The 26,676-nt window shown below is 41.0% G+C and overlaps 1 protein-coding gene across 1 annotated transcript in view; it reads left to right on the top strand.

The window, feature by feature from the left end:
* STARD9 (StAR related lipid transfer domain containing 9) overlaps positions 1-26,676 on the top strand; it is a 115,071-nt gene that overhangs the window by 4,813 nt on the left and 83,582 nt on the right. The window contains exons 2-3 of the mRNA XM_069484410.1: positions 2,160-2,229; positions 4,698-4,814. Of these exons, the coding sequence (XP_069340511.1) occupies positions 2,160-2,229; positions 4,698-4,814 (187 nt within the window). The remainder of the gene's footprint in view (positions 1-2,159; positions 2,230-4,697; positions 4,815-26,676) is intronic.

The following is a 26,676-nucleotide window of genomic DNA, read 5'->3' as shown; positions in this document are numbered from 1 at the left end:
GCCTCCCAGAGTGCTAGGATTACAGGTGTGAGCCACCATGCCTGGCCACAGATTATGATCTTGAAGGATTAAAAATATCCCTCCCACTTTAAGTACTATCTAGTATGAAGTGGGCAAGAAAGTGCATTAGGGCCTTGAGGAAATTTAAGTGACAGAAATATCATTACCTGGGAGGGGGAAATTTTCTATCTAGGACTTTATCCCAGACTCACAGATTTTTTTAAAAAAAAATCATAAATCTAAAGACCTCTGTCTCACTGTGCTCCCTGCTGCCCATTCCTCTACTTCTGTGGTCCGCTTCACCACATCGCATCCTCCTTCCCCATCCTGTCCGTGGAAAAATTGTCTTCCCTGAAACTTAGGAAGGTGGGGGGAGTCGTACAACAGGAGATGAACAGCAGGCAAGTTAGTGAAGCTTCATCTGTATTTACAGCTGCTCCCCTCCCGATTGCTGGCATTACCGCCTGAACTCCACCTCCTCCCTCTCCCTACTCCAAATACTTGGAAAAATTGTCTTCCATGCGACTGGTCCCTGGTGCTAAAAAGGTTGGGGACCACAGGTGCTCTACATCACAGCCTGAGGAAGGATAAAAATGAGATTGCTGAAGGTGTTGTCTCAACTTTCAGGTTCCAGGCTGGGAGTAATTTGATTTATAACTTTCATGGTAGTGGAGGAGGTGATTATTATTTCATTTTATTTCATTATTATTATTATTTTTTTTAGAGACAGGGTCTCACTTTATTGCCCAGGCTAGGCTGCAGTGGTGTGATCATAGCTCACTGCAACCTCCAGCTCCCAGGCTCAAGTGATATTCCTGGCTCAGCCTCCCCTATAGCTAGTACTACAGGCTCGTGCCACCACAACTGGCCTGTTTGTTTGTTTGTTTTATAGAGAAAGGGTCTCACTTGTTGCCCAGGCTGGTCTCGATCTCCTGGCCTCAAGCAATCATCCTGCCTTGGTCTCCCAAAGTGCTGGGATTACAGGTGTGAGCCATTCTGCCCAGCTGCCAATTAATGTAATTCTCATCTGTTAACTTTATGGTCTTCAGCTGAAGATCTTTGTTATGAAAAAGGTTTCAGGTATGTGAGTCACCTGGATTAAGTCCATTTAAGTGAATGTAGAGGTTGGTTAGTTGTTAGCATTGTTACAGAACTGCAATATGCAAGATTCTTAAGGTTCTTGGCTCTCATTCTGATTTAAGAAGATGTAAAGAAGGATTTGAGAAATATGTTCTCATGGTCTCAACAGAGAGGACTCCAATACCTTTTTCATCAATATCCATGTTCAAAATCCCAGAAAAAATGCGAGATGATGCTGTGTTATGTGCTGGGCCAAGGATACTCCCTAGAGTTTCTAAGCCTGACTTCTAAGATATAGTTAAGAGCCCAGGCTTTGTAGTCAGACAAGTCTGGGTTTACCTCTCAGCTTTGCCACTGCTTTTGACAATTTACATAATTTCTCTCAGCTTCCAACTGTAAAATGAAGACATGTTAGGAAGGCCGGGCGCGGTGGCTCACGCTTGTAATCCTGGCACTCTGGGAGGCTGAGGTGGGAGGATTGTTTGAGCTCAGGAGTTCAAGACCAGCCTGAGCAAGAGCAAGACCCTGTCTCTACTGAAAATAGAAAGAAATTAACTGGACAACTAAAAATATATAGAAAACAATTAGCTGGGCATGGTGGCACATGCTTGTAGTCCCAGCTACTGGGCAGGCTGAGGCAGGAGGATTGCTTGAGCCCAGGAATTTGAGGTTGCTGTGAGCTAGGCTGATGCCGGGGAAGAGTGAGACTCTGTCTCAAAAAAAAAAAAAAAGATACGTTAGGAAGCTATGTCAGGAGGATATGTTGGGATAGCGTAAGATGAAGTACAGTATGTAGTGCACCTAATACAGTGCCTCATGCATAGAGGGTGCTCAATTAAGGGGTGACTTTTAGCTGTTCCAGAGCCAAATTCTAATGATCCAGGGAAATACGCCAGCTAGTGGACTGCTTGACATGATGTTTACAGCTGTTTCTGGAGACAGACTCTTCACTTACGGGTACAGCAGAAGGGAAACATTTTGTCCCACTAGCGCTGGTCTTAGCTTCTTTTTTTTCTTGACTTAAAAAAAAAAAAAAAAAGCAACATTTCTTCTCATATGGGTTTGGGTCTTGTTTCTAGGGAGACCAAAGAAGGGGGAAGAATTATTGTGGAACTTGATGGAAAAGTGGCAAAAATCAGGAATTTAAAGGTAAGCCTGAAATTGTTTTCCATTTTCTTTCCACCAGGGAGCTAGTATTATTACAGGGGCTTCTGGGGTGCAGGTGTGTATGTGAATGTGTTTAGAGTTGGGAATGGAAGAGTATATAAGGGGAATTGTGGGAAGAGTTCGGACTAATCATAAAGTAAACAATAAACCAAGAAATAAGTGTAGGGCATTTGGTTGCTACAGCCTAAATTCTATCAAATGGGTAGCAGCTGTTTTGGAAATTGGTTGGTAGCTGCTTTGAAAGTAAACACAGGGGGCCATGGTTAGCTTAAATCATGCTGGGGGCAATGCACATATCTATTTAACGCACCTGACCATCACTTAGACTTTCTCCCGACGCTTTCAATTGATATCACTTCAGCTAGAGGCATTATTAGGTATTCAGTATGCACCTGCTAATGCAGGATTCATTTTGGCCATAGTGAGGGCCAGGTAACCGCCTTCAGATCCCAGAAGGGAGTCGATCATTAGCCTGAGTCTTGTTACAAATTGTCTTTCACAAATCAGGCTGAATTTTGAGTTACAATGGGGCAAACATAGAACTTCCTCTTATACCCTTCATCCCCTCTTAGGGCTCGTTTTTCCACCCTGTTCCTCCATTTACCAAACCAGCAGAAGATGGAAGGGATTCTTTCTTTCTGGGCCTTGGAGAATGGAGAGCAGACAGGGGAAGCTGACCATGTAACTACTGCTACAGTCGGTTTGCAGGTGGTGGTACTTAGCATTCCTGAGAGCTGAGGAAACTGGCAAAAGTGAGGGTTATTTGGACCTCAGGCCTTAAAGCCATGCTCACTTTTGTGTTACTCCTGTGATGCGATCTGTTTCTTTTTGCTAAAAGAGAACAGGACCTGCCAAACTATCAATTGGAGCTCCGCAGGGACAAAGGACCTTTTATTGTCTCCTGTCTCTTATTTATCTCTGTTTCCTAATTACTTCAGCTGCTTTGTTCTGAGATCTCATATTTTTGGTTCTTAAGAATAAATCTCAGTCAAGATTAAACTTTAACCTGCCCCCTACACACCTCCCTGGGGCTGCTTACTTCCCTGAGGTCAGTTACCCAATAAGAATCTCTTAATCATTCTGACAGCCTCATTCATCTATAGTTTATGATGGCTCATGCCAGAATTGTCTTTCCCTGTCCAGAGTGTAAATTTGAATAGTTGAGACGAGGCATTTCTGTGAATAATGCCATTTTCCCCAGTACCTGGAGTTCTGTGCAATTCTAAGCTGTGGCTCTACCTTCATCTACCTTGAGCAGTTGGATTGCTCCTGGCTCTTCTGTCCAATGTGGTTTCTAATTTACTCGGGGTGAATACCCCAGGGACCTCAGTGAAAGCCCTTGAACCACTCATGCATTCCCAATATCCTCTGTAGAAATACTTAGAGAAGAAACAATGCAGGTTGAACATCCGTTATTTGAAAATCTGAATACTGAATTGCTGCAAAATCTGCAACTTTTTGAGTGCTGACATGACCCAACAAGTGGAAAGATTTCATACTTCATATGGAAGGTTGCAGTCAAAACGCAGTTAAAACTTTGTTTCATGCACAAAACTATTAAAAATATTGTATAAAATTACCTTCAGGGTCGGGTGCGGTGGCTCATGCCTGTAATCCTAGCACTCTAGGAGGCCGAGGCGGGCGGGTCATTTGAGCTCAGGAGTTCGAGACCAGCCTGAGCAAGAGCGAGACCCTGTCTCTACTAAAAAATAAATAAATAAATAAAAACAAAAAACAAACAAAAAAAAAACAAACAAAGAAATTAGCTGGACAACTAAAAATATATGTAGAAAAAATTAGCTGGGCATGGTGGCGCATGCCTGTATTCCTGGCTACTCAGGAGGTTGAAGCAATAGGACTGCTTGAGCCCAGGAGTTTGAGGTTGCTGTGAGCTGGGCTGACGCCACGGCACTCTAGCCCGAGCAACAGAGTGAAACTCTGTTTCAAAAAAAAAAAATAAAAAAAAAATTTACCTTTAGGCTATGTGTATAAGATAGCTATGAAACATAAATGAACTTCCTGTATAGACTGGTTCCCATCCAGAAGATACTATGTATATGCAAATATTCCAAAATGCAAAAATTCTGAAATCCAAAAAATCTGAAACACTTTTAGTCCCAAGCATTTCAGATAAGGGGTACTCTACCTGTAGTGATGATAAGATGCCCAGAGAAGAAGAGAATTTCTCTCCCAAGCTTTCTTATGTCTCATATGATTGGTTTACATGTAGGCTGATACATGATAGTATGATAGACACATTTAGTTCTCTGGCACTTTGTACCTCATGAGGTGGAGACAAAATTACCTTCTTTTTTTCTTTTTCTGGTAGATAGAATAAACATTCTCATGACGAGTGTATGTCTCTAGCTAAAGTAGAGGGTAATCAAGTGCCCCTGGCCAGATTCTGATATTATGATAGAGAAGACACGAGATTCTTTGTTTAATTCTAGGTGGACAATCGACCAGATAGCTTTGGGGACTCCCGGGAGAAGATTGTGGCATTCGGCTTTGATTACTGCTACTGGTCAGTCAACCCAGAAGACCCCCAGTATGCATCACAGGATGTGGTAATGTCACTTATTTTAATTTCATTTTCTTCAGTTCTTTTTTTAAAAATTATTTAAAATCTTTATTATAAAGATACTTTTCAAGGTTGTTATGGCACAATTGCACAGATTGGAAATACTCTAATTGGTGCTTTAATCTGTAAGAAAATTTCAATACAACTGACAGGTTTTCAAAAGGAAGAAACTTCAGAGCCAGGCACAGTGATGTGCACCTGTAGTCCCACCTACTTAGGAGGCTGAGGTGGGAGGCTTGCTTGAGGCCAGGAGTTTAAGACCAGCCTGGGCAAAATAGCAAGACCCCCCTCTCTATAAAAAATAAGAAAAATTATCTGGGATGGAGTGTTGTGGTGCACATCTATAGTCCCAGTCACCCAAGAGGCTGAGAAAGGAGGATCTTGTGAGCCCAGGAGTTCAAGGCTGCAGTGAGCTATGATTGTGCTGCTGCACTCCAGCCTGGGTGACAGAGCAAGATCCTGTGTCTTAAAAAACAAACAAACAAACAAACCACGAAGAGACTTTGAATACATCAAGAAAACATTGGCCTTTTCAAGTAATCATTTCTGTGGTAATGTTAACAAAAGAAACTTATTTCAAATGCAGTCTCAACATGTGTTTCCTCAGTGCTTCATCAATGGATAATTATTGAGAAATTAACATGGAATCTGGGCCCTGACTACTTCTTATGATATTTTGGTCTGAAACTAATGATGTCTTGGGTCTGAGAAATGGTAGTGAGAGATACTAGTTCCAGGAAGAACAAAGGAGGTGGGAAAAGACTGCTTGATCAGGGCATAGGAGTTAGCTCCTGTCCATTTAGGCTTGGGCCTCAGTATGATTCAGGTGGGTATAATGTTAGTTCAGGTAGTGTTCTCCCGTATTAGGTGAATAACCTTGTATGTAGCACAAGGGTTCAAGAATCCTAGAGGATAGTATCTTCTTTGAGCCTTAGGCTTATACTTGTTCCCCTAGGCAGAGTGGGAAAGGGCTAGACAGCTAGTCTGCCAGCCTGCAAGGTATGCAGGAGGCAGATTCTATTGGTCAGCTCTCTGAGGATTGAGAGGACCAGCCAAGGTCACCCTTCCTGTGTCTTACAGTTCTGCTTAGCACGCTCTCAAGTTTGCAAGGCAGCAGGAGGTGTGGCCAGTGAGTCTACAGGACGTTGCTGTTTCTGTGAAGCAGCAACATTGCCTTGGTTTGAGCACTGTCAGAGGCCATGCACTCAGTTCCCACCATGGCCAGCAAGCCTTGCCTCGTTCACTTCTGTGACCACAGACATTGTCCCTCACCCCAGCAGCCACCAGCGTACTCTGTGAAAGTCCATCCCTAAAATTAGAAAAGCCATTTATTTGGCCTTTCATGGTTCAGTATCATCATACTTACATATGAAAGAAAAGAATATTATGGGACTATGTCTTAGGAAATACCATTGGAAATAAGTCTGTATACCTTTGAATAAAAAGCCAAAGTATGTTTTCTGCCAAATATTTCAGTCTTTTGGAAAACTTTTAATAATCATGCCAGAGAAACAACATTAGCAAGTCTGAGTGAGTTAGAGGTGGCAGTATTAATTTTCTGCTGATGCAGACTTATGAAGATGATTGGATAGTTCTAAACCATGGCAGTGTGATTACTCCATTCTTCCCTTCTGAGGATGTGGAAACAAGACCCTAGACTCCTTCGGGATTTGTTGTGTCTGTGGGCCCCTTCTGTGATAAGCACCCCACTTTTGTAGTCCCAGCGTGTTTGCTGTAAATGCTCAGTGGAAAGGGCATTGTGGACATTACCTTCCACTTACTGAGTCTTCTCTGTACTTTGGTATAAGGACACTGGCAACTCCAGGCTTGTCTTGATTTTTATGCCAGCACTCAAGTGTGTATGAGGTATCTGGTTACTGGTATTTGTAACTGTTCCATTGAAATCCTCCAAAAGGAGCCAGGGAAGTAACTGACTCTCAGTAAGCGAGGATGGGACTCCTACAGAAGTCCACAGTTGTGATCACATTTGTGGCATAGAAGACAGTGGTCTTTCTGTTAACAGAAGGTATGAGCATCTGATAGCTGTTTCAGGCCACCTTGGCTATGGTATACCTGTGCTGTTCTGTACATAGAAAGAATTAACTCTTTTGTGTAACATTTGATAAATCGGTAATTTTGTAGGAGATGTGTATGTGTTAAAATAAAACATGTATATATACACACTTATATCAGCTTATTAATGAGTTTGGCCATGAGTTTAGTTGTGAGGCCCATGTTTTACATTATATGGCTTAAGTGTATAAAAATAATCTAGTGAAAGCCCAAAGGCATAGGGGAGGGGAATTCATAAATATAATTCTGTTGCCTGCCTTGAAATGTAATGGAAAGATCAAATGAGATCCAGACAGGAAGCCTGTGCAGAGAGATAAAACCAGTGTCTCCTGAGGTTTATTCCAGCTTGTTTATTAATTGTCTTAGTCCCTCATCGGTCCCAAGAGGAGTCAGGATAGAAGAGAGAAGGAATGGAACCTCTGTCACAAGTCAGAGTAGGGCCAGAGGTCCCAGAATGGTGGCAGAGCTCACAGCCACGTGATCCAGTCAAGAGCCTCACGGCTTTAACACATAAATTGGAGTCCAGACTTAACTTTAATCATTATGGCTCTGAGGCCACCAGGGGTAGGAGTGGCAGAATTCATAAAAGCTTAGGACTTGGGGTGAGAAAGAATTTCGATATAATCCAGTTCATCCTCTCCACAGCATTTATGATCACATTTGAAGGAGAGAGGTCAGACTTATTGAAGTATAATTTAGATACAGTAAAATTCACCTTTTTAGTATACAGTTCTGTGAATTTTGACAGATACATATAGGTGTGTGGCTGACACTATAATTAATATATAAAACAATCCATCATTCTCAAAATTCCTTTATGTTCCTTTGTAGTCTATCTCCCCTACCCCTAGCCCCTGGCAGTTACTAATCTGCTTTCTCTCCCTGCAGTTTTATATGTTCCAGAATGTTATATAAGTGGAATCATTCAGTATATAGCTGTTGGAGTCTGGCTTCTTTGACTTAGCATGAAGTATTTGAGATTCATCATCTTTGCTGTTGTGTGTATCATATCTTCTGACCTTGATTCATACTTATTTAAATCATCTGCTCTCCCAAAAGGAATCATATCTCATGGCTTTGGAACCACTGTTCTAACTGTAAAGGGTAAGGAACCAAGTCCCCGGAGGACAGTGTCTCTTTCATCTCTGGGTCTCTTCCTTCCTTCTTGAAGGACGGCCTGCCATCACTCTCAGAGATGTAGCAGTGATTTCAGATATCCAAATATTTAAATTTCCCTCAATGAATATTGAGGGAATGGATATTGAGGGACTATCCAAATATCTGGCTTTAGGGGGATTTTGAGCAACATTATAAAAAGCCATTCATAGATAAATTTTGAAAAAAAAAGTTACCTGTTCAGTGTTGGTGCTGCCTCTTCATAGTCTCTTAGTATGCTAGAGCTTGAAGGGAACTTGGTAGCATCTAGGCTAGTTTCTCAACCTTAGCACTATTGACATTTTTTTTTTTTTTTTTGAGACAGAGTCTCACTCTGTTGCCCAGGCTAGAGTGAGTGCCGTGGCGTTAGCCTAGCTCACAGCAACCTCAAACTCCTGAGCTCAAGCGATCCTCCTGTCTCAGCCTCCCGAGTAGCTGGGACTACAGGCATGCACCACCATGTCCGGCTAATGTTTTTTTTCTATATATATTTTTAGCTGTCCATATAATTTCTTTCTATTTTTAGTAGAGATGGGGTCTCGCTCTTGCTCAGGCTGGTCTCGAACTTCTGAGCTCAAACGATCCGCCCACCTCGGCCTCCCAGAGTGCTAGGATTACAGGCGTGAGCCACCGCGCCCGGCCCACTATTGACATTTTGACTATATAATTCTTTGTTGTGGAGGGTCTGTCGTGTGCATTGTAGAATGTTTGGCAGCATTCCTGACCTCTGCCCATTAGATGCCAATAGCAGTCCCCCATTTGTGACAATCAAAAATGTCTCCAAGGCCAGGCGTGGTGGCTCACTCCTATAATTCTAGCACTTCGGAAGGTTGAGGCAAGGATCACTTGAGGCTAGGAGTCCGAGACCAGCCTGAGCAAGAGAAAGACCCCATCTATATAAAAATAGAAAAATTAGCTAGGCGTGGTGGCGGGTGCCTATAGTTCCAGTTTCTCGGGAGAATCACTTGAGCCCAAAAGACAGGTTCAAGGTTTAAGTTCCTTAGTGCTTTGGCACTTCCTCGTCCTTAATGGTGACATACTTGGGTAAATAGATCAGGTGTCAACTACTATGGAGCACTAGAGGACAAGTCATCTACTGCCAGCTCTACTGAGAGGCATCTTTATTTGTTAAATGCCTATTGACATCCAGATACCATTATAAATGTTTACCATTTCATTTAATTTCTATTAAATCTATATTATAATATTATTGTTATTTTGAGATGAGGCCTCACTCTGTCACCCAAGCTGGAGTGCAGTGGCACCATCATATTTCACTGTAACCTCAAACTCCTGGGCTCAAGCAATCCTCCTGCCTCAGCCTCCCCAGTAGCTGGGGCTACAGGCATGTACCACCACACTTAGCTAATTTTTTTTTCATTTTTTTTTTTTTTTTTTTTTTTTTAAGAAACTGGGTCTAGCTGTTTTGCCCAGGCTAATCTCAAACTCCTAAATTCAAGGAATCATCCTTCCTCAGCCTCCTGAGTTGCTGGGATTGCAGGTGTGAGCTACCATGCCCAGCCTAAATCTATATTATTTACTCCATTGTATAGATAAGGAAACTGAGTCATAGCTTACAAGACTTGCCCCAGTCACTTAGCCAGTAAGTGGTGGAACAATGATTCAAATCCAAGACTGTCCAACTCTAAATCATATGTCATTTCCACTAAGCCTCACTCACTGTCAAATGTAAAAAAAAAAAAAAAAATCGCATTTAGTGTACTAGTGACCTGTTCATATCTTATATATATTGTCTGTTTCAATTCCTTGAACACACCCTAAAGGGTAGAGGATTTTTTCCCCTCTTTTATATTGGAGGAAATTTAGGCTTAGAGAGGTTACATGATCTGCCGAAGTCACACAATAAGATGTGAGTTCTGGATTTGAACACACGATCAGCTGAATGCAGAGTTCATATTCATCACTATGCTACAGTATAAATCGAGAAAAAGAGGGATATGGGAAAAGCAAGATATGGAAAATTAGGGAAGGAGAAAGAGAGAGAGAGATGACTGTAGTGAATAGAGGGGCGCAGAGGATCATATCACCTGTCTTGTCCATTAGCCTTGACCCTGGTGTCACCAGCTTGCCATTCTTAAGGCAACTCATTATTGATTTAAGTTGTGTTTTCAGTCTTTGTTAACATTTAGACTTGCAGCAGAAGCTTTTCTTCAAAATTGGGCTGCATTTTATCTGACTTGAATCTATATTAAAGTCAATCTATGTCTACTCTGAAGTTAAACCTGGATTTGAATTCAGGCACAGCCATTTATTGGCTGTCTTACTTTGGACAAGTTACCTGTCTGCATCCTAGTTTCTTCCTCTCTAAAATCGAGATAATACATGCCTGATCGAGTTATTTTGAGGAGGAAATGAAATAATTCTGTAAAGTGCTCAGCCCTGTGCTTGGCACCTAGGAGTAAAATAAATGAGTGCAGTGGCTTGGGTCCCTGTGTGATTACCATTATCACGAGGCTCATGCTTTTTTTCCTAAGAGTTTAACTAGGTTTGAAAATCTCTGTTCTGAATCTGATTATGATCCCTTTGGGGCCAGCATGCTCTGCTTGGAAAACTAACTTCCCTTCCTTCCTCCTAGTGAGGAACATCTGTTGGAGCGGGAGTCCTCTGCTGAAGCGTATTGTGTTTGGGTAATTGTATGTTTGTAAAAGTTTCCATGAGGAGCATTAGCTCAGCTTTACCCACCAACGACTGTAAGTGGATGTTCAAAACAAATGCAGACTGAGTCAACAAAAAGCATGACCAGGAACAAAAAGCTACCCAACCCTTTGTGGAAAGCAATTGCGCCTATTCTCCTGGGAATCTTTGTTTTAAAATGGTCTGTTGTTTGGCAAAAACACTTGCAGCTTTTCCAGATAAAAAAACCATGTGAGGAGATTTTTCTCCCCACAACCAGTGATTCAAACCTGAAATTATGATAGTAGTAATAGATTTGTGCTTTTTTAAAAATATTTGTTTGGTCTCCACAATACACTGAACACCAAACAATTCACAGAGTTCATCATTGCCTGCCCTCGAAGAGCCCTGAGAGAGTTGGGGGAGAGAGAGAAACAGACAGAGAAGAGGGAGTTACAGATTTCTTTGGTCAGTATTTTATCTAGTTCTGGACTTCAGCATGTGGAAGTCAAGAACTTGGAGAGGCTTCAGAGGGAAATCACACACGCACGCTCCCAGAAATGATTAAAGGGCTGGGCTGTAGGAGTCAAGAGAAAAGCTGCTATTAGTATAGTATACTTCATGGGCAGTCTATGTGTAATTATTTAATGAAGGAATGTTGATTCAGAGATGGGAAGACATAGAAGTGATAATGCTCCTTAAGTACAGATCATGAGGAGTTTTACAGACTAGATAGTCTTCATCTCTATAGGATAAAATAGAGGATTTCAGTTAAATTGTAGAAAATTGTATGTAATTAGGATAGGAAGAGTAACTTACGCAGAATTTTTGAATCCTGATATATGGTAGCTAAATAGTTTGACTTTAGAATTCCAGAATGCTAATATTGGAAGAAATGTTAAAGACCATTCGAGACACTTATTTTTAATTTTTATTTATTTATTTTTTGAGACAGGGTCTTGCTCTGTTGCCCAGGCTAGAGTGCAGTGGCGTGATCATAGCTCACTGCAATGTCAAACTCCGGACCTCAAGGGATCCTCCTGCCTCACAGCCTTCCAAGTAACTGGGACTACAGGAGCATGCCAACATGCCTGGCTAATTTTTCTGTGATTTATAGAGACAAGGTCTTGTTACGGTGCTCAGGCTGGTCTTGAACTCCTGGCCTCAAGCAATCCTCCCATCTTGGCCTCCCAAAGTGCTAGGATTACAGGCATGAGCCACCTCACCAGGCCAAGACAATTATTATATTTTAAAATTGAGGCTGGGTGCAGTGACTCATGCCTATAATCCTAGCACTCTGGGAAGCCGAGTCAGGCAGATCATTTGAGCTCAGGAGTTCAAGACCAGCCTGAGCAAGAGCAGGACCTTATCTCTACTAAAAATAAGCTGGGTGTGGTGGTGTTTACCGATAGTCCCAGCTACAGGAGGCTGAGGCAGGAGGATTGCTTGAGCCTAGGAGTTTGAGGTTGCTTTGAGCTAGGCTGATGCCACGATACTCTAGCCGGGGTGACAGAGTGAGACTTTGTCTCAAAAAATAAATAAACAAATGAAAATAGAAAAATTAGCCAACTGTCATGGCACACGCCTGTAGGCCCAGCTACTTGGGAGGATGAGGCAGGAGGATCGCTTGAGCCCAGGAGTTTGAGACTATAGTGAGATATGATGATGCCATTGCACACTACCCAGGGTGACAGAGGTAAGACTCTGTCTCAAAAAAAAAAAAAAAAAAAAGTTGAAGGCCTAGAGAAACAAAATAAGTTATAGAATTTTTTTTTTTTTTCTTTTTGGCTTGTCTAGAATGGTTCTTGGTGTTGCAGAGGGATGGCTGTTGCTTATTCTAGTGGTAGGGGCCATGAACTGCAACTCAAATGTCCCAGCATGGCAGGTAATGTGCTGCTAGCAGAATTCCAAGGAAAGTTCTTTTTCTTTAGCCCAGACGTATCCCTGCCTCTGTACTCAATCGAGATGAGGAAATTACACTATTGCCATCTAGTAGTATGGGTGAGCGTTGCGTGTCTGTCATGGGTTCTTTAATGTGATCAGGCTGTGATTAGATACCATTGCCATAAAAGCAAAGTTTTTACCTGGAAACCCTAATCCAATACACAATGAAGACAGGTGATCTATTAAGTAGGGTGAGGTGGAGAAGGAGGAGTATGACCCGCACTTCTTTTGTGCCTCACTTTTCTTTTTATCTCCTGAACTTGGTGTGTGAATGAAGCCTTTGGGGAAAGAGTAAAGAAGGTGGAAGGATTAGTGAAACTGAGGAGGAACCTTGGAGGAGCAAGAGGAGAGGCAAACATGAAGAACAAACTAAGGTGAGGAGGAATTTGAGAGCTCACAGAGGGTCAGGTGCTGTTAGGATTGTATCACTTTTTACAGTAGGTATTATCTCCATTTTAGGGATAGGAACAGGCTCAGATGGGTCTGTAGTGTGCTTAAGGTCATACAACCAAGTGATGGAACCAGCACTCAAACCCTTGCTGGACTATGGAGTCCAGCTCCATAGTCCAAGCTCCACAGTCCATAGTCCAAGCTCTCCCCCACACTGTACAATACAGCTCTGTTTATTTCCATATATTTAGTGCTACACATATTAAATAATCAGTGGCTGTTAAATTAATTAAAAATGGTTTGATGGGTAACTGACAAGATAGGACTCTGACTCTTGAATCTTGCTGCTTGTTTTGAGACAGCTTCACAGTTCGCCCCAGTTAGAGAACCACAGAGGCCTGTCAGTTTCTCTGTGTATCCCCTTTCCCTGATGCATGTATGTGCTAGGGGAGCTGGAGAGCATGTGGGTGTCAAAGGATTTTCTCATGAATATTTGCAGAGCTATGTACATTCCATCACTAGTGCTGTTTCTTTCCAACCAAGATGGACACAGCAGTAGAAGGGAGAGAAGTTGATAAGAAAAAGCCTTTTTGTGCAATAATTGGTTGGGACTCTGTAGGCCTGAGTGGGGGAAGGGAAGTTACCATGAGTGTTTCATTTCAGTATGTTCCCTCTGCCAGCAGCACAGCTGCTTAACTCCATAAGCAGTGCGTGAGCTGGATTTTAAAAGAATAGGTCATTCCTTTGGCCTCATCTAACTCATTTTTCTCCTCCCTAGAAACTTCATTTTGAATCTTTGAAGAGTAGCTTTCAGACTCGTAAAAACAGAAACAGCTATCCCTAGAGTGCAGTGGCATCATCATAGCTCACTGCAGCTTCAGACTCCTGGGCTTAAGTGATCCTCCTGCTTCAGCTTCCCGAGTAGCTGGGAGTACAGGCATGCACCACTATGCCCAGGTAATTTTGTATTTTTTATAGAGATGTGGCCTCACTCTTGCTCAGGCTGGTCTTGAACTCCTGGCCTCGACTGGTCTCCTGCCTGAGTCCCCCAGCCTGCTAGGATTACAGACCTGAGCCACTACCCCCAGTCTAGATACCTTTTATTCTTAATTGTTTGCTGCTGGTGCTAAATGCCTTTACAAAAATGAAAAGTGGAAACTAAAATCTTTTAAAATACAAAAGCTTGTTTGTATTTTTTTTTTTTTTTTTTACCCTGTGACCCAACAGTAATTCCTGGTAGTTGCAGAAGCCCTTGAGGTCTGGGTTGGAGAAAGAGGTTATCTGTAGGGGAGGCATGCCCAAAGCTTGATTGTCATTTGCAGACCTAGAGCAGCCTAAGGATAAATACAGAATTCCTGAGACGGTTGTGCTTGATGTTACCCAGAAGTTCTCTTGCTTGCATCTGCAATGATGAGAAATTGCCTTATACTCCTACTTTGCCCCTTACACTTGGATTTGTCCTGGGATTTAAAGTGATTGTCAGTTGCTAAAGAAGAGAAGCATGATAGTGATGATTACTTTGAAAGTCTGTGGACAAACTGATTTGCAAAATCATCTAAGCAAGAGGATATAAAATGAAGAGCAGCCCTTTGAGCAAAAGATCTGTTATGTCCTCCACAGTAGACAAGTATGCACAGGCAGACTTCTAACAGTAGGTCTCTCCAGAGGAAGCCACCTGGTCTGCCTCACCAAGTGCTGAATTTTCTTCCTACACACTTGCGCTGTCAGCCTGTGTCCAAGTACCTTCTCAACACCATTTCAATAGCCCTCTGTTTGGGGAGCCAATACGCTGACCAACAGATGGCTGCTTCTATATACAGTGGTCAGATAAGGGTTCAGAGAAAGTGTGGGGAAAAGAAATGGGATTGGTTTCTCTCTAGTGCTCGGCAAAAAGCAGACAGTGGCATAAACCTACTTAATTAGTATCACCTACTTAATTAGTTTTTAAAAAATATTTTGCTATAAAGGCAATATAAGGTAATTGTAAAATACTAAAAAAATATAGGAGAGTATAATGTAAAAAGCAGAAAAGCCTTCCCCTTGCACACCTCCCACTCTTCTCATTCTCTAGAGGTAACCACTGTCTAGAATTTCCTTCCAAACATCATCTGTTTCTTACTTAGTTTTAAGAGTTAGTGTATTAAGGACATTGATCCATCTGTCATAGATGTTGCAAATATTTTCCCTGTTTATACTTTTGATTCTCTTTATGATTATTGTGTGTGTATGTTTTAATGTAGGTTGATAATGTTTTATCAGACTTTTTCTATGGTTTTCTGGAGTGTTAGGCTTAGAAAGGCTTTCTCACTCTGAGATTATAAGTGTATTCACCATGGGTTTTTTTTCCCTGACATGCTAATGGATTTATTAGTATTTAAATATATGATTCATTTGAAATTTTTTTGGTGTAAGAAATGAGGTAGGGCTTCAGCTTTATTCTTTTCCCAGGTAGCCAGTTGTCCCAATACTATTTATCTATTTATTGTATTTTTAAAATTGATGTGTCATAATTGTACATATTTTGGGGATACATGTGATATTTGATACATGTATACAATATGTAATTCAGGGTAACTGGGATATTTATCACCTCATTTTTTTGTGTGTTGAGAATATTACGATTCTCTTTTAGCTATTTTGAAATATACAATAAGTTGTTAACTGTAATTTTTCTGCTATACTGTTGAATACTAGAACTTATTCCTTCTGTCTAACCCAATATCATTTATTGAATACCCATTCTTTCTCCACTGAAATGAAAAACTACTTTTATCATTTAGTAAATTCCTATATGTACTTGGGGACTCTTTTAAAACTTTGTTTTGTTTACTTGATCTGTTTGTATTTTTGTGCCAGAACCATACTGTTTCAGAAATTTTCAAATATATATAAAACACATACCATATTGTTTCATTACCTTTTAATATTGGACAGGGCTACTCCATTCTCATTTCTTTCTCAGACTGTCCTAGTTATTTTTGTTATTACCGTTCCCCAAAATGCCATGTACTTCCCTACTTTTGCTTATGTTAGCCTCTTTCCTAGTATATATTACTACATCTCACCTCTCTGATTTCTATCATTCAAAATATCTTTTTCTACAGGAGGGTTTTCTGAGCAAAACCCTCAGTTTTTTGTCTATTGTTAGTATATCCTTTATTTCAGCTGTCACTGCAAAAATGAGGAGAGTATGTTTGAATTATATCTCACAAACCAGAGCATTAAATCTGGTGTCAGCAGATGATCCACATGGTTTGTGATTTGTTCTATGGACTCTAGAGCAAATTTTAATTTAGTGTTTGTCTCCTAAACCAAAGCCAGTCAGAACCTTTGTCAGGCATAGTGATAGTATGCTGTGGATTCTATAGCATGACTGGGTGACTTTTCTTTATACTCTAAAGCCAAACAAAGTCAGAAATTGATAATTTACTATGAAACATTTTGGAGCATTTCCAGTTGCAGGTCTTTGGATATATCTAACATGGATCCTTGCTGCTACTTGATGCTCTTTCTGAACTACATTTTTTGGGACAGGAGTTTGGCCTCATATTTCTTTTCTAGGATCTGAAATCAGGAGTGGTCATTACAAAATACTGGCTTTAATTATTCTGTGATTTACATACATTATGTAAGCTCAGCTTCTAGTAAAAATAGCCTTTTAAAAATTGTCAGCAAGTGTAGGGATGCAGAGGAATCAATTTTTTTATTTTTTAACCCACCCGCCCCCGAAACCAATTTGTTCATATCTTTATTCTGTCGACTTCTACTTGGTTGACCTGCTTTTCTCTTACCTTTCCCTTAAATCAACATCAAATTTGATGTTTCTCTTATTTGTGGAAGCTCATTAAGGTCATATAATATGTGATTATTCTACCTTGTTTGTTCATTCAACATACATTTATTTAAAAATATGCCAAGAATTGTGCTGGGCACTGGAAATAACCAATATGAAATGGACACTGTATTTGCCCTTTATAAACTAATAGTTGTTGAGGGAGACAGATGCATAAAGAGATAATTCACAGCGTGGCAAATATTATAATAAATTTTTTAACCAAGTGTTTGAAGAATCTTGAAGAGGAATATAGGTTGTTTTTGTCAGGGAAGGAAATCTGGTTCACAGTTTGATTGCTTTATTCAGGATCGAATAGGATTTAAATCTATAGATCCCGTTCCAAAGGTAGGAGGGACATTTCTTAAAATTTGAAGGTAGTGTTTCACATACATAGATTTAACCTCACAGCTTGGTGAGTCTCCAAAAAGATCAAAGACTTCTCAAAGCATTATATGAATCATTCACTAATCCTAACTTGGAGCTCCCTCCTGGGTTTCATTCTGGATACCATTTAGTACTATATAAAATAGGTGTATGAATCATTTGGTTGAAGCTGGCTACTTAGCCTATTAACTCGATGTATGATCGTTACGGAGGGGGCTAGGTTCAGATGTTTAAACTTCAGCAAAAACATCTCTTATTTCAGTAGGAAAAGCAGCGTTAACAGTTTCTTATTTTTCAAGTGTGAGGCAGAGGAATGTGAGCTATTTATAGACTCACTTCCCCATACACACTGAACACAATAGAAGCCTGAAATCAAATGGTGACCAGATGTGTCCAGGCAACCCCCAGTCTGGATTTTGAAGTTGTAAAAGGCAGAGCCCTTGGGGAGTTAGTCTCAGGGCAGAAGAGATGCACTCAGGCCCATGAGATCATCATCTGTACACAAACAGCCCTTTAAACAGCTGGTCCTCAGGAGTGGAAGAGGAGTGCACAAACTCATTTTTCTTGCTCCTCTTGCTAGCAGTGGGGGATTATTCCTTTGTCAATAATTTTATTGCTCAACTCTTATCTCTCTAGGGAGGTGTTTAGACAAGATACAAATGCTTTCTGGGTACATGTGTTGAATTGATGTTGGAGAAAAATTAATACAGCTTCCATGCAATTGGTAGAGATAGTGGTTCTGCTGAGATGAGATCTGACAGGAATGGAAACCCATAATTGCTTTTCTTTCTTTCCTCTTCCTCCCCTATTAAACTAATTTTGTCTTGTTCGTGGTGGTGTTGTGGTGATGTTTAAAGCACAAACATGCAGTGGTCTCTGGCTGGTATTGCTTTTCCTTTTCTCCCACATCAGAGATTTTAAGAAAATAGAAACAATTTCCTCCTTCCACAAGCATCTGGAAACATTCCCATGGAATTTAGAGATTCAATTTCAGGGTTTGGAAAAGTTATACTTAATTTTGGAAAATGTTCTCATAACTAGCTTGCTTCAGTGGGAAGGGAGAAAAGAAAACAGCACTTTTTGAGAACCTCCCGTGTTCCAGGTACTGAACTGAGTACTTAAATCATCTCATTCACTCTTGACAACAACCCTGTAAAGTGGGTTATTATCATCTCTATTTTACAGAGGTGAATACTGAGGTTCAGAGAGGTTAGGTAACTTGTCTGCGGTCATACTGCTAAGAGGTAGAGCCCAGATTTAAGCCCAAGTCTGCTGCCTCCAAAGCCCTTGTTGTTTCCACTACACCTTGTTAGCTGTTGGATGAACTCACCTCTTCTCCTATGTGCTTGCCTCTAACGTTTGAAATATGATGTGAGTTAGCTGGAAATTAGAAAATATTGGACTGTCAATCTTGCATTTACTGTAGGAAAGGGCCAAGAGTCATGAATAAAGAACAAGTGTTTTCAAACCTCCCTATTGACTCCTTTCTCAGAGATGGGGAGACCACCACCTATTTTTAATTTTGTATCCAAAGCAAGTGCTGGTAGACAGATGGAGTCAGGATGCTTTCTTCTGAACACCCTGAATAGCCCTCATTGACCCAGCTACTCTCTGAGACACAAAAAAAATGGCTCCCATGTTATAGCAAATGGATGCTTCATTTTCCCATTCTGACTCAGGGGCCAGGTTTTGAAGTGTACTTTTAAAAGTAGTGAAATGTAACCATAGGTGCCCCTGAAAGGAGTCTGGGATCTGTGTACCAACGCTGTAGCCATTATGCTCTTTTCCCTTCTCAGCACAACTCTGCATTTCTTAGTACCTCTTTTTCTGAGATTTTTTCTCATCTGTTAAGTACCTTAGGCAGTCCAGTTTCGTATTAGGGAGAGAAAGAATGAAAGCAGGACCTCCAGACTGAATCTAGAAGAATCTTAATATATGTTTTTGAATTAAATCCATTATCATTTTCTAGGTTTATCATAAATTCCACCTGCTTTAATTTCCAAGTATTTATTTTTTAGCATGAATGAACCTCCTCTGATTAGAAGTATTTATACAGCAAAGAGAATGAATCTCTCAGGCATTTGTCAGCTCTGTTAGGATTTTTAGGTCTTACTAACTATGCTTCATTGAAAATCAGGCTCAAGTTCCTGAGCAACCGTCCAGGTTTGTGTCAGTATATTTCCTAGTTGTCACTAGCGAGTAATTGTTGAGTGCTCACCCACCTTAGGTCTGTTCCATCATTTTATTTTTTGTCTTTTGCATGCTCTTTGGTAGGTGGCTGAGACAACCTTGAGAAGCAGTGTTGTCCCAGGGATATTGGCTAAGGCTAGAGTCACGCTTTGTTTACTTGGTTGAAGTGACTTGATATGAGGGGCTGGGGTGGAAGAAGTGCCACAAGACGAGTGTGGTCAGAGATCTTGTGACTCTAACATGCAGCACTTCCCCTCTGCAAGCTAGTCTTTAGGACTGGAGGAGGGAAGTGTGGCTTGAAGGAAGAAGGTACCCTGACAGTGGAATGCACGAGGCAGGTGCTGTTTAAATCAACACAAAACTAATCTCTTCAACAAGACCTTAGATTGCTGAGAATGACACAGGTTTCATCTGGGCCAGCAGAACCCATCTATGAAACTGGAACTGTCTTGGGGGCTCAGCGCACTTCTGCATTAAGATTGGTCTTGAGGGGGGAAAAAAAAGATTGGTCCTGAGAGACCCATTCAGACTAAACAATTTTAAAAACAGGAAATTTGCTCCTAGCAGCATAAGTTGCAGGAAAACTTTTTCACATAGGCAGGAATTAGTGTTAAAAACAGAAACTCCATCCTTGGCCTGGCATGATGGTTCATGCCTCTAATCCTAGCACTCTGGGCCGAGGCAGGAGAATCATGTGAGCTCAGGAGTTTGAGACCAGCCTGAGCAGGAGTGAGACCCCATCTCTACGAAAAATAGAAAAAATTAGCTGGGAGTGGTGGCACATGCCTGTATTCTCAGCTACTTGGCAGGCCAAAGCAGGAAGATCGCTCGAGCACCAGGAGTTTGAGATTGCAGTGAGCTATGATGACACCACTGCACTCTACCCACGGCAACAAGAGTGAGACCCTGTTGCAAAAAAAAAAAAATATATATATATATATATATTTATATATTTTTACACGTAGGATTATATTACAGCCCAGCATTATTAGATATGATTCACCTCCAGGCGAAACAACTAGCAAGCTTCCTGGGGAGCTGTAGTGGGTTTTGGTGTAACCCCAAGCTTGGTTGTATGGCCCACATAGGAATGGAAGGAGAGCCAAGCTGCTGGGGTTTGAATTTACTAAGCTGCATGACTCTGGGCACCTTTCTTGACCTCTGTCTGATTCACATGCTTCATCTGTAAAGTGAAGATGATAATAGTAACAATGTTATTGGTTATTGTGAAAAGTAAATGACTTAACACATTCAATGTGAACACTGAACTTTGAACATTACCTGATACATCATAAATATTGAATAAATTGTTGCTATTCTTGATACTTTTTGTTTGTTTGTTTGTTTTTGTTTGTTTGTTTGTTTGTTTGAAAAGACAGAGTCTTGCTCTGTTGCCCGGGCTAGAGTGCTGTGGCATCAGCCTAGCTCACAGCAACCTCAAACTCCTGGGCTCAGGCAATCCTACTGCCTCAGCCTCCTGAGTAGCTGGGACTACAGGCATGCGCCACCATGCCCAGCTAATTTTTTCTATATATTTTTAGTTGTCCAGCTAATTTCTTTCTATTTTTTTAGTAGAGACGGGGTCTCGCTGTTGCTCAGGCTGGTGTGAACTCCTGAGCTCAAATGATCCGCCCACCTCGGCCTCCCAAGTGCTAGGATTACAGGTGTGAGCCACTGCCCCTGGCCTGTTCTTGATACTTTAATATCTATCAAGACACTAGACTGGCAGCTATCTGAACCTTTTTTTTTTTTTCTTTTTTTTAACTAAAAGCTTTTTAATTTCATGTGAGAGGATTCTTTTCTGATGGAAGAAACTGTTGATTTTTAAATGCAAATCAGTTTTGGATTAAGATGTGATACAAGGTTTCCTCTTGAGAAATTTTCTTTACAACCAGTTTTGCTTGTACATGTTTATTTCATAAATTGAGGATATCTATAGTATGGAAAGAAAATCTCACAATTTTTTAAAGCATAGTCTTTGTTTCCTAGAAATTTTCTCTGTGGTATGGTAGAACCACTGTAAACTTCTGTAAGTTCCACTTGCAGAGGTGGCTGAAGTTTTCCTTTATAACAGTGGTTCTCAAAGTGAGGTCAGCATCAGTATTACCTTGGAACTTGTTGGAAATGCAAATTCTTGGGCTCTACCCCAGAAGAATTCTGGGGATGGGAGCCACCAAACTATGTTTTAACAAGTCATCCAGAAGATTGTGCTGCATGCTAAGATCTGAGAACCAGTGTTCTACAAATTTTCTACTATTTATAGATAGGTGGGCGCATAGTTATAACTCTTTTTATTTATTTTTTTTAGAGACAGGGTCTCTCTCTGTCACCTAGGCTGGTGTGCAGTGGCACAATCATAGCTAACTGTAACTTTGAATTCCTGGGGTCAAGTGATTCTCCTGCCTCAGTCTGCCAAGTAGCTGAGACTACAGGTGCATGCCACCGCACTTGGCTAATTTTTAAATTTTTTGTAGAGATAGGATCTTGCTATGTTGCCCAGGCTGATTTTGAACTCCTGGTATCAAGTGATCCTTCCGCCTCAGCCTCCTAAAGTGCTGGGATTACAGGTATGAGCCATCGCGCTGGCCAATAGTCATAGGTTAGGGGAAGGATCACTCTAAGTTGGAAAACAGCTGTCTTAAATGAGCTGACGTCTTCATAGTACAGTATCCTTTAGTTTATAAAGTGCTTTCACATAGATTGTCACATTCACATGCATTTGATTAGCAGAAAATTGTTGTGGTAGTTGTCATTATTTCTTCATTTTAGGAGGGCTAATAGAGCTTTATCTAATAAATTGTAGAGCTGGACTGTCATTTGGAGTCTTTCAAGTCCAAATCTGGGGCTCTTTCTGTAGAACCACATAGCGTAGCCTTTCTGGTTTAAAGTTGTGCATGGGCAGTTTTTCAGGTTAGCTTCTGCAGTAACAGACCTTGAAATGAGAAGTTGTGTGAGAGAAATTTATTAGGACATATTGCCAGGGTAGGTGGGGTGGGGAAGTGCGACCAGGAAGGGAGGGAGGCCAAGCAAGGGTCTCTTGGAGGGTAACTTTGGCTCAACTCCACAAGGATGCCTTATAGACAGAGTGTAGAATTTTCCTGATCAATAATTTCCTCATCAGAGTTTTTCTGCACCCATCAGTCATTGGTTAAGGCTGTCCCATAGGATATTTGGCTTTCAAAAGGAGTTCCAGCAACCTGAGGACAGTCCTCCAACAAAAAGACACAGGCACTGACTTTTGGGGGTGAAAGCACACCAGCAGCTTGGTCTTGGTAAGGGGATCCAAGTGTACATGGGTAGAATATCTGCTACATCTAGAAGTCTGCACCAGGTAACTAAGGAGTTGTGAAATACCTACCAGTCCCAAAAGGGGATGTGGTAAAACCACTTTGTGTATCCTGTCCCCACAATTTTCCAGGAGAGCCCTCCTCCCCAAGTGGCTTCTGGTTATGTCACATGGTCAGTTAACACTCAGCTTAATTTCCTGTATCCTCTGCATCTATCATTGTGGTCATTAAGAATTGATATTCACAATGATGACTTCAGGGTCCTGCAATTCCAGAGTCCTTAGACATTAAAGAAAAATCTACCAAACAATTTGAAATTTTAATATTTATTTATTTATTTTTGAGACGGGGTCTCGCTCTGTTGCCAAGGCTGGTGTGCCACCTCAAACTCCTGACCTCAAGTGATCCTCCTGCTTTGGCCTGTCAAAGTGCTAGGATTACAGGTGTGATCCGCTGTGCCTGGCCTAAAATTTTACTTTAAAAGAAGGTGATGGTGGTTTCTGGCTAACCAGTTAATCAGAAATGTATTTGAATAAGTCTCATTTTGTGATCATTTAGGTAAAGTGGCTTAACTATTGCTATGTGATAGTCATTCATGCTGCTCACTGAATATTCTTGGCTCTTTTTTTTTTTTTCTTGTATCTATGCCTTTAGATATTCTTGGCTCTTCATCTGCTGCATGATAGGATTTCACTTCATGGCCCCACGTGGTCAGGTGGGGCCATGTGATTGGTTCTAGCCAATGGGTTATTATTAATACCAGAAATAATATCTGAGCAAGGCATTTCTGGGGTATGACCCTCCAAAGCCCTCTTTCCTGCAGGCACCACAATCAGCAACATTGGAGATAGGTTTTTCTGTCAATTGGGTCCATATGTAGCATAAACCAGAAATGGACTTTTGTTGTTTTAAGCTAATATGTTTTTGGGGTTTGCTATAATAACCTAACTTAGCCTTTCCTGGCTGGTAGATTATTCAATGTTGAACCTATTGAATGGCTTTAACTTCAAGACAATATCAATCATAGTAAGAGAACGAGTCAAGGTGATCTGTACCTGTACTTTCATTTTATTTTCAATGATAAATTATTTTGATGTGTTTCCAAGGATTGGAAGGTTGTTCATATGTGCAGGACTCTCTTTAGTCTTACTTTGTTCTTTTTTCCTCTTGGAACCGACAAATCCATTTATATTTTTGAAGAAGTTGGCTCTAAAAAGGACTTTTGCCCTGTAGCAGGGCTTGGTAAGCTATTGTCTGTGAGCCAAAGTGGGCCACCACCTGTTTTAGTAAATAAAGGTTTCTTTGAAACATAGCCATGTCCACTTTTTAATGTAATATTTACTGATGCTTTTGTATACTTCAAAGGTGGAGTTGAGTAGTTGTGACAGAGACCATATGGCCCAGAAAGCTTAAAATATTTGCTATCTGGCTTTTAATAGAAAAAGTTTGCCAACCTCTGCCCTGTGAGATTCTAATTATTGGGAATGGAAAGGTTCCCAGATAATTTGCCTCAATTATTGCAGACATCCTCAATTTTAGAGGTTTCACCTGATGGAATGAAAGCCTTCTCCTGAATCTCTAGTGTCTTCCTCTTTTATATACTATCCTTTAGGCAGTGACACAGCTTACCCCTCTTGGATTCTGCCTGTGACTAGACAAAGACTCCCTCAACACTGATGATCATATCATATCTTTTTTTTTTTTTTTTTTTTTTTTGAAGACAAGGTGGTGTTATCACTCTGTCACCTGGGCTAGAGTGCAGTGGCTTCATTATATCATCATTCTTCACTCAAAAATCCTGGGCTCAAGTGAGCCTCCTGCCGCAGCCACCCAAGTAGCTGGGACTGCAGGCATGTACCACCACACCCAGCTAATTTTTGTATTTTTTTTTAGAGATGGGGGTCTCACTGTTGCCCAGGCTGGTCTTGAACTCCTGGGCTCAAGTGATCCTCCTGCCTCGGCCTCCCAAAGTGCTAGGATTACAGGTGTGAGGCACTGCACCTGGTCCTATATCATCTTCCATCTTGCCACCCTTATTGTCCTTGTCCAGGCCAGCTAGCTGCTGGCAGACTGTTAACAAGTCTACTTCTCATGCAACTGCTTTTCAGTGTTTCTGCTTTGTGCCTGTTGCTGTCGGCTGTTAAACTTGCCATTGTGATAGGGTTTTTTAAGGTTGCAAGGAAGAAAGGTGTGATTAGGTTATCTCACATTGTGGACCATTAATGTAAGGCTATGTGGAGAAATAAGGAAACAGGAAACTGTCAGCAGTCACACAGCCAAACCACGGGCACTACAATATTATTCATTACTGCTCAGAATTTGACAGTAACTGAAGGAGGCCTGTGGTAGCTCTGTCTCCAATGGAGAGCTCCCCAAGAGAGTTGATTGTGTCATTTAATCTTTAGCATACCCTTATTAGCATTCTTATTTGGGTCACCTAATAGCTGACAGTGTTGCTTATGCTCATGCTAAATTTGCTTACATTTGTTTGAGTCAGTGAGTGCCTGGAAAGCAGAGTCAAATGACATAAAACATGGCAAATTTTGATCAAGGAATCATTTGTGATTGTCTTTTTAGAAGAGGCTATGGGAATGGCAAGAACTTAGACTCTTCTGGACTCTATTCCAATAAAGCCATCTTTAATAATTTCTCACAGGATTCTAGCTAATGAATCCATCTTTTTGTAGGGAGGAGGGAAGTATTAGCGCTAGATATCCATTTGTCTGTTCTCTGAATTCCTTGCTTATATCCAGAGTGTAGGACAGCCACATATGGGACATATCAGATCTCACATGCCACTTGGACATGGGAAGATTCTTTAGCACAAAAAGCACTGTGAGCAATAGCAAAATCCTGTATAAACAAAGAAATGTTTCTTTGGTGATCTCAAAGCTCAGTTTTTCTGGTTCCTTCAGGAACTAGGGTCTTAAGCTGGGAATGTGAATTTATGTTTCTGTGAATTTATGTCTATTTGTAATCTGTATAAGTGAGTATGCATATCTATTGCCTCTATATAAGCTCTTCCTGCTATTACTTTTCTTTCTTTCTTTTTTTTTTTTTTTTTTAACTTTTCAGAAAGGGAGTTGTAGATAGGGACTCAGGGGACTGGCTTAGGGACAGAGAGGGATTTGCGTTTTTATCTTCCAATAAAGGTAATAAAACAGTTGCATTTAGCAGGGAGGGGATATTTTAGAGTCAGATATCAGAGAGGCCCTAGACTTTCCTCTTTGGCATCCCAACCCCTTCCCAGGTGAAAGGTGGTCAAGCATAGTGATTAATAGTGTGGTTTATTTCCTAGATTCACAACTTACTGGCTATGATCCTGGGAAAGTCTGTTTATAGCTCTGTGCCTCAGTTATCGCATCTATAAAATGGAGATAATAAAGGGCCAGGTGCGGTGGCTCACACCTGTAACACCTGCACTCTGGGAGGCCCAGGCAGGAGGATTGCTTGAGCTCAGGAGTTTGAGACCAGCCTGAGCAAGACTGAGATCCCATCTCTACTACAGATAGAAAAAATGAGCTGGGTGTGGTGGCATGTGTCTGCAGTCTCAGCTCAGGAAGCTGAGGCTGGAGGATCGCTTGAGCCCAGGAGTTTGAGGTTGCTGTGAGCTAGGCTGATGCCTTGGCACTCCAGCCCAGGTGACAAAGCAAGATCCTCTCTTAAAAAAAAAACAAAAACAAACAAACAAAAAAAACTTCAGAGTTATTGTGAGGACTAGATTAGTAAATAAACGTAAAGCACTTAGAACAGTGCTTAGCAGATAACAAATGCTATGTAAGTGTTGTCATTATTATCATTGACTTATCTGATAACAGAATCAAGAACTTGTCCAGCATATTATAATTTCTCCAGTCATGTTTCCATTCAAAATAATGTATCCCTCCAACCTGGATTCTGTGGTAATATATTGGTAATACTTCATCTTGGTAGCATGTGCATTTTAATAAGGGCAC

Source organism: Eulemur rufifrons, chromosome 2, assembly GCF_041146395.1.
Source record: "Eulemur rufifrons isolate Redbay chromosome 2, OSU_ERuf_1, whole genome shotgun sequence".
In the NCBI taxonomy this organism is placed as follows: Eukaryota; Metazoa; Chordata; class Mammalia; order Primates; family Lemuridae; genus Eulemur; species Eulemur rufifrons.
This window is presented reverse-complemented; position numbering and strand designations above follow the sequence as displayed.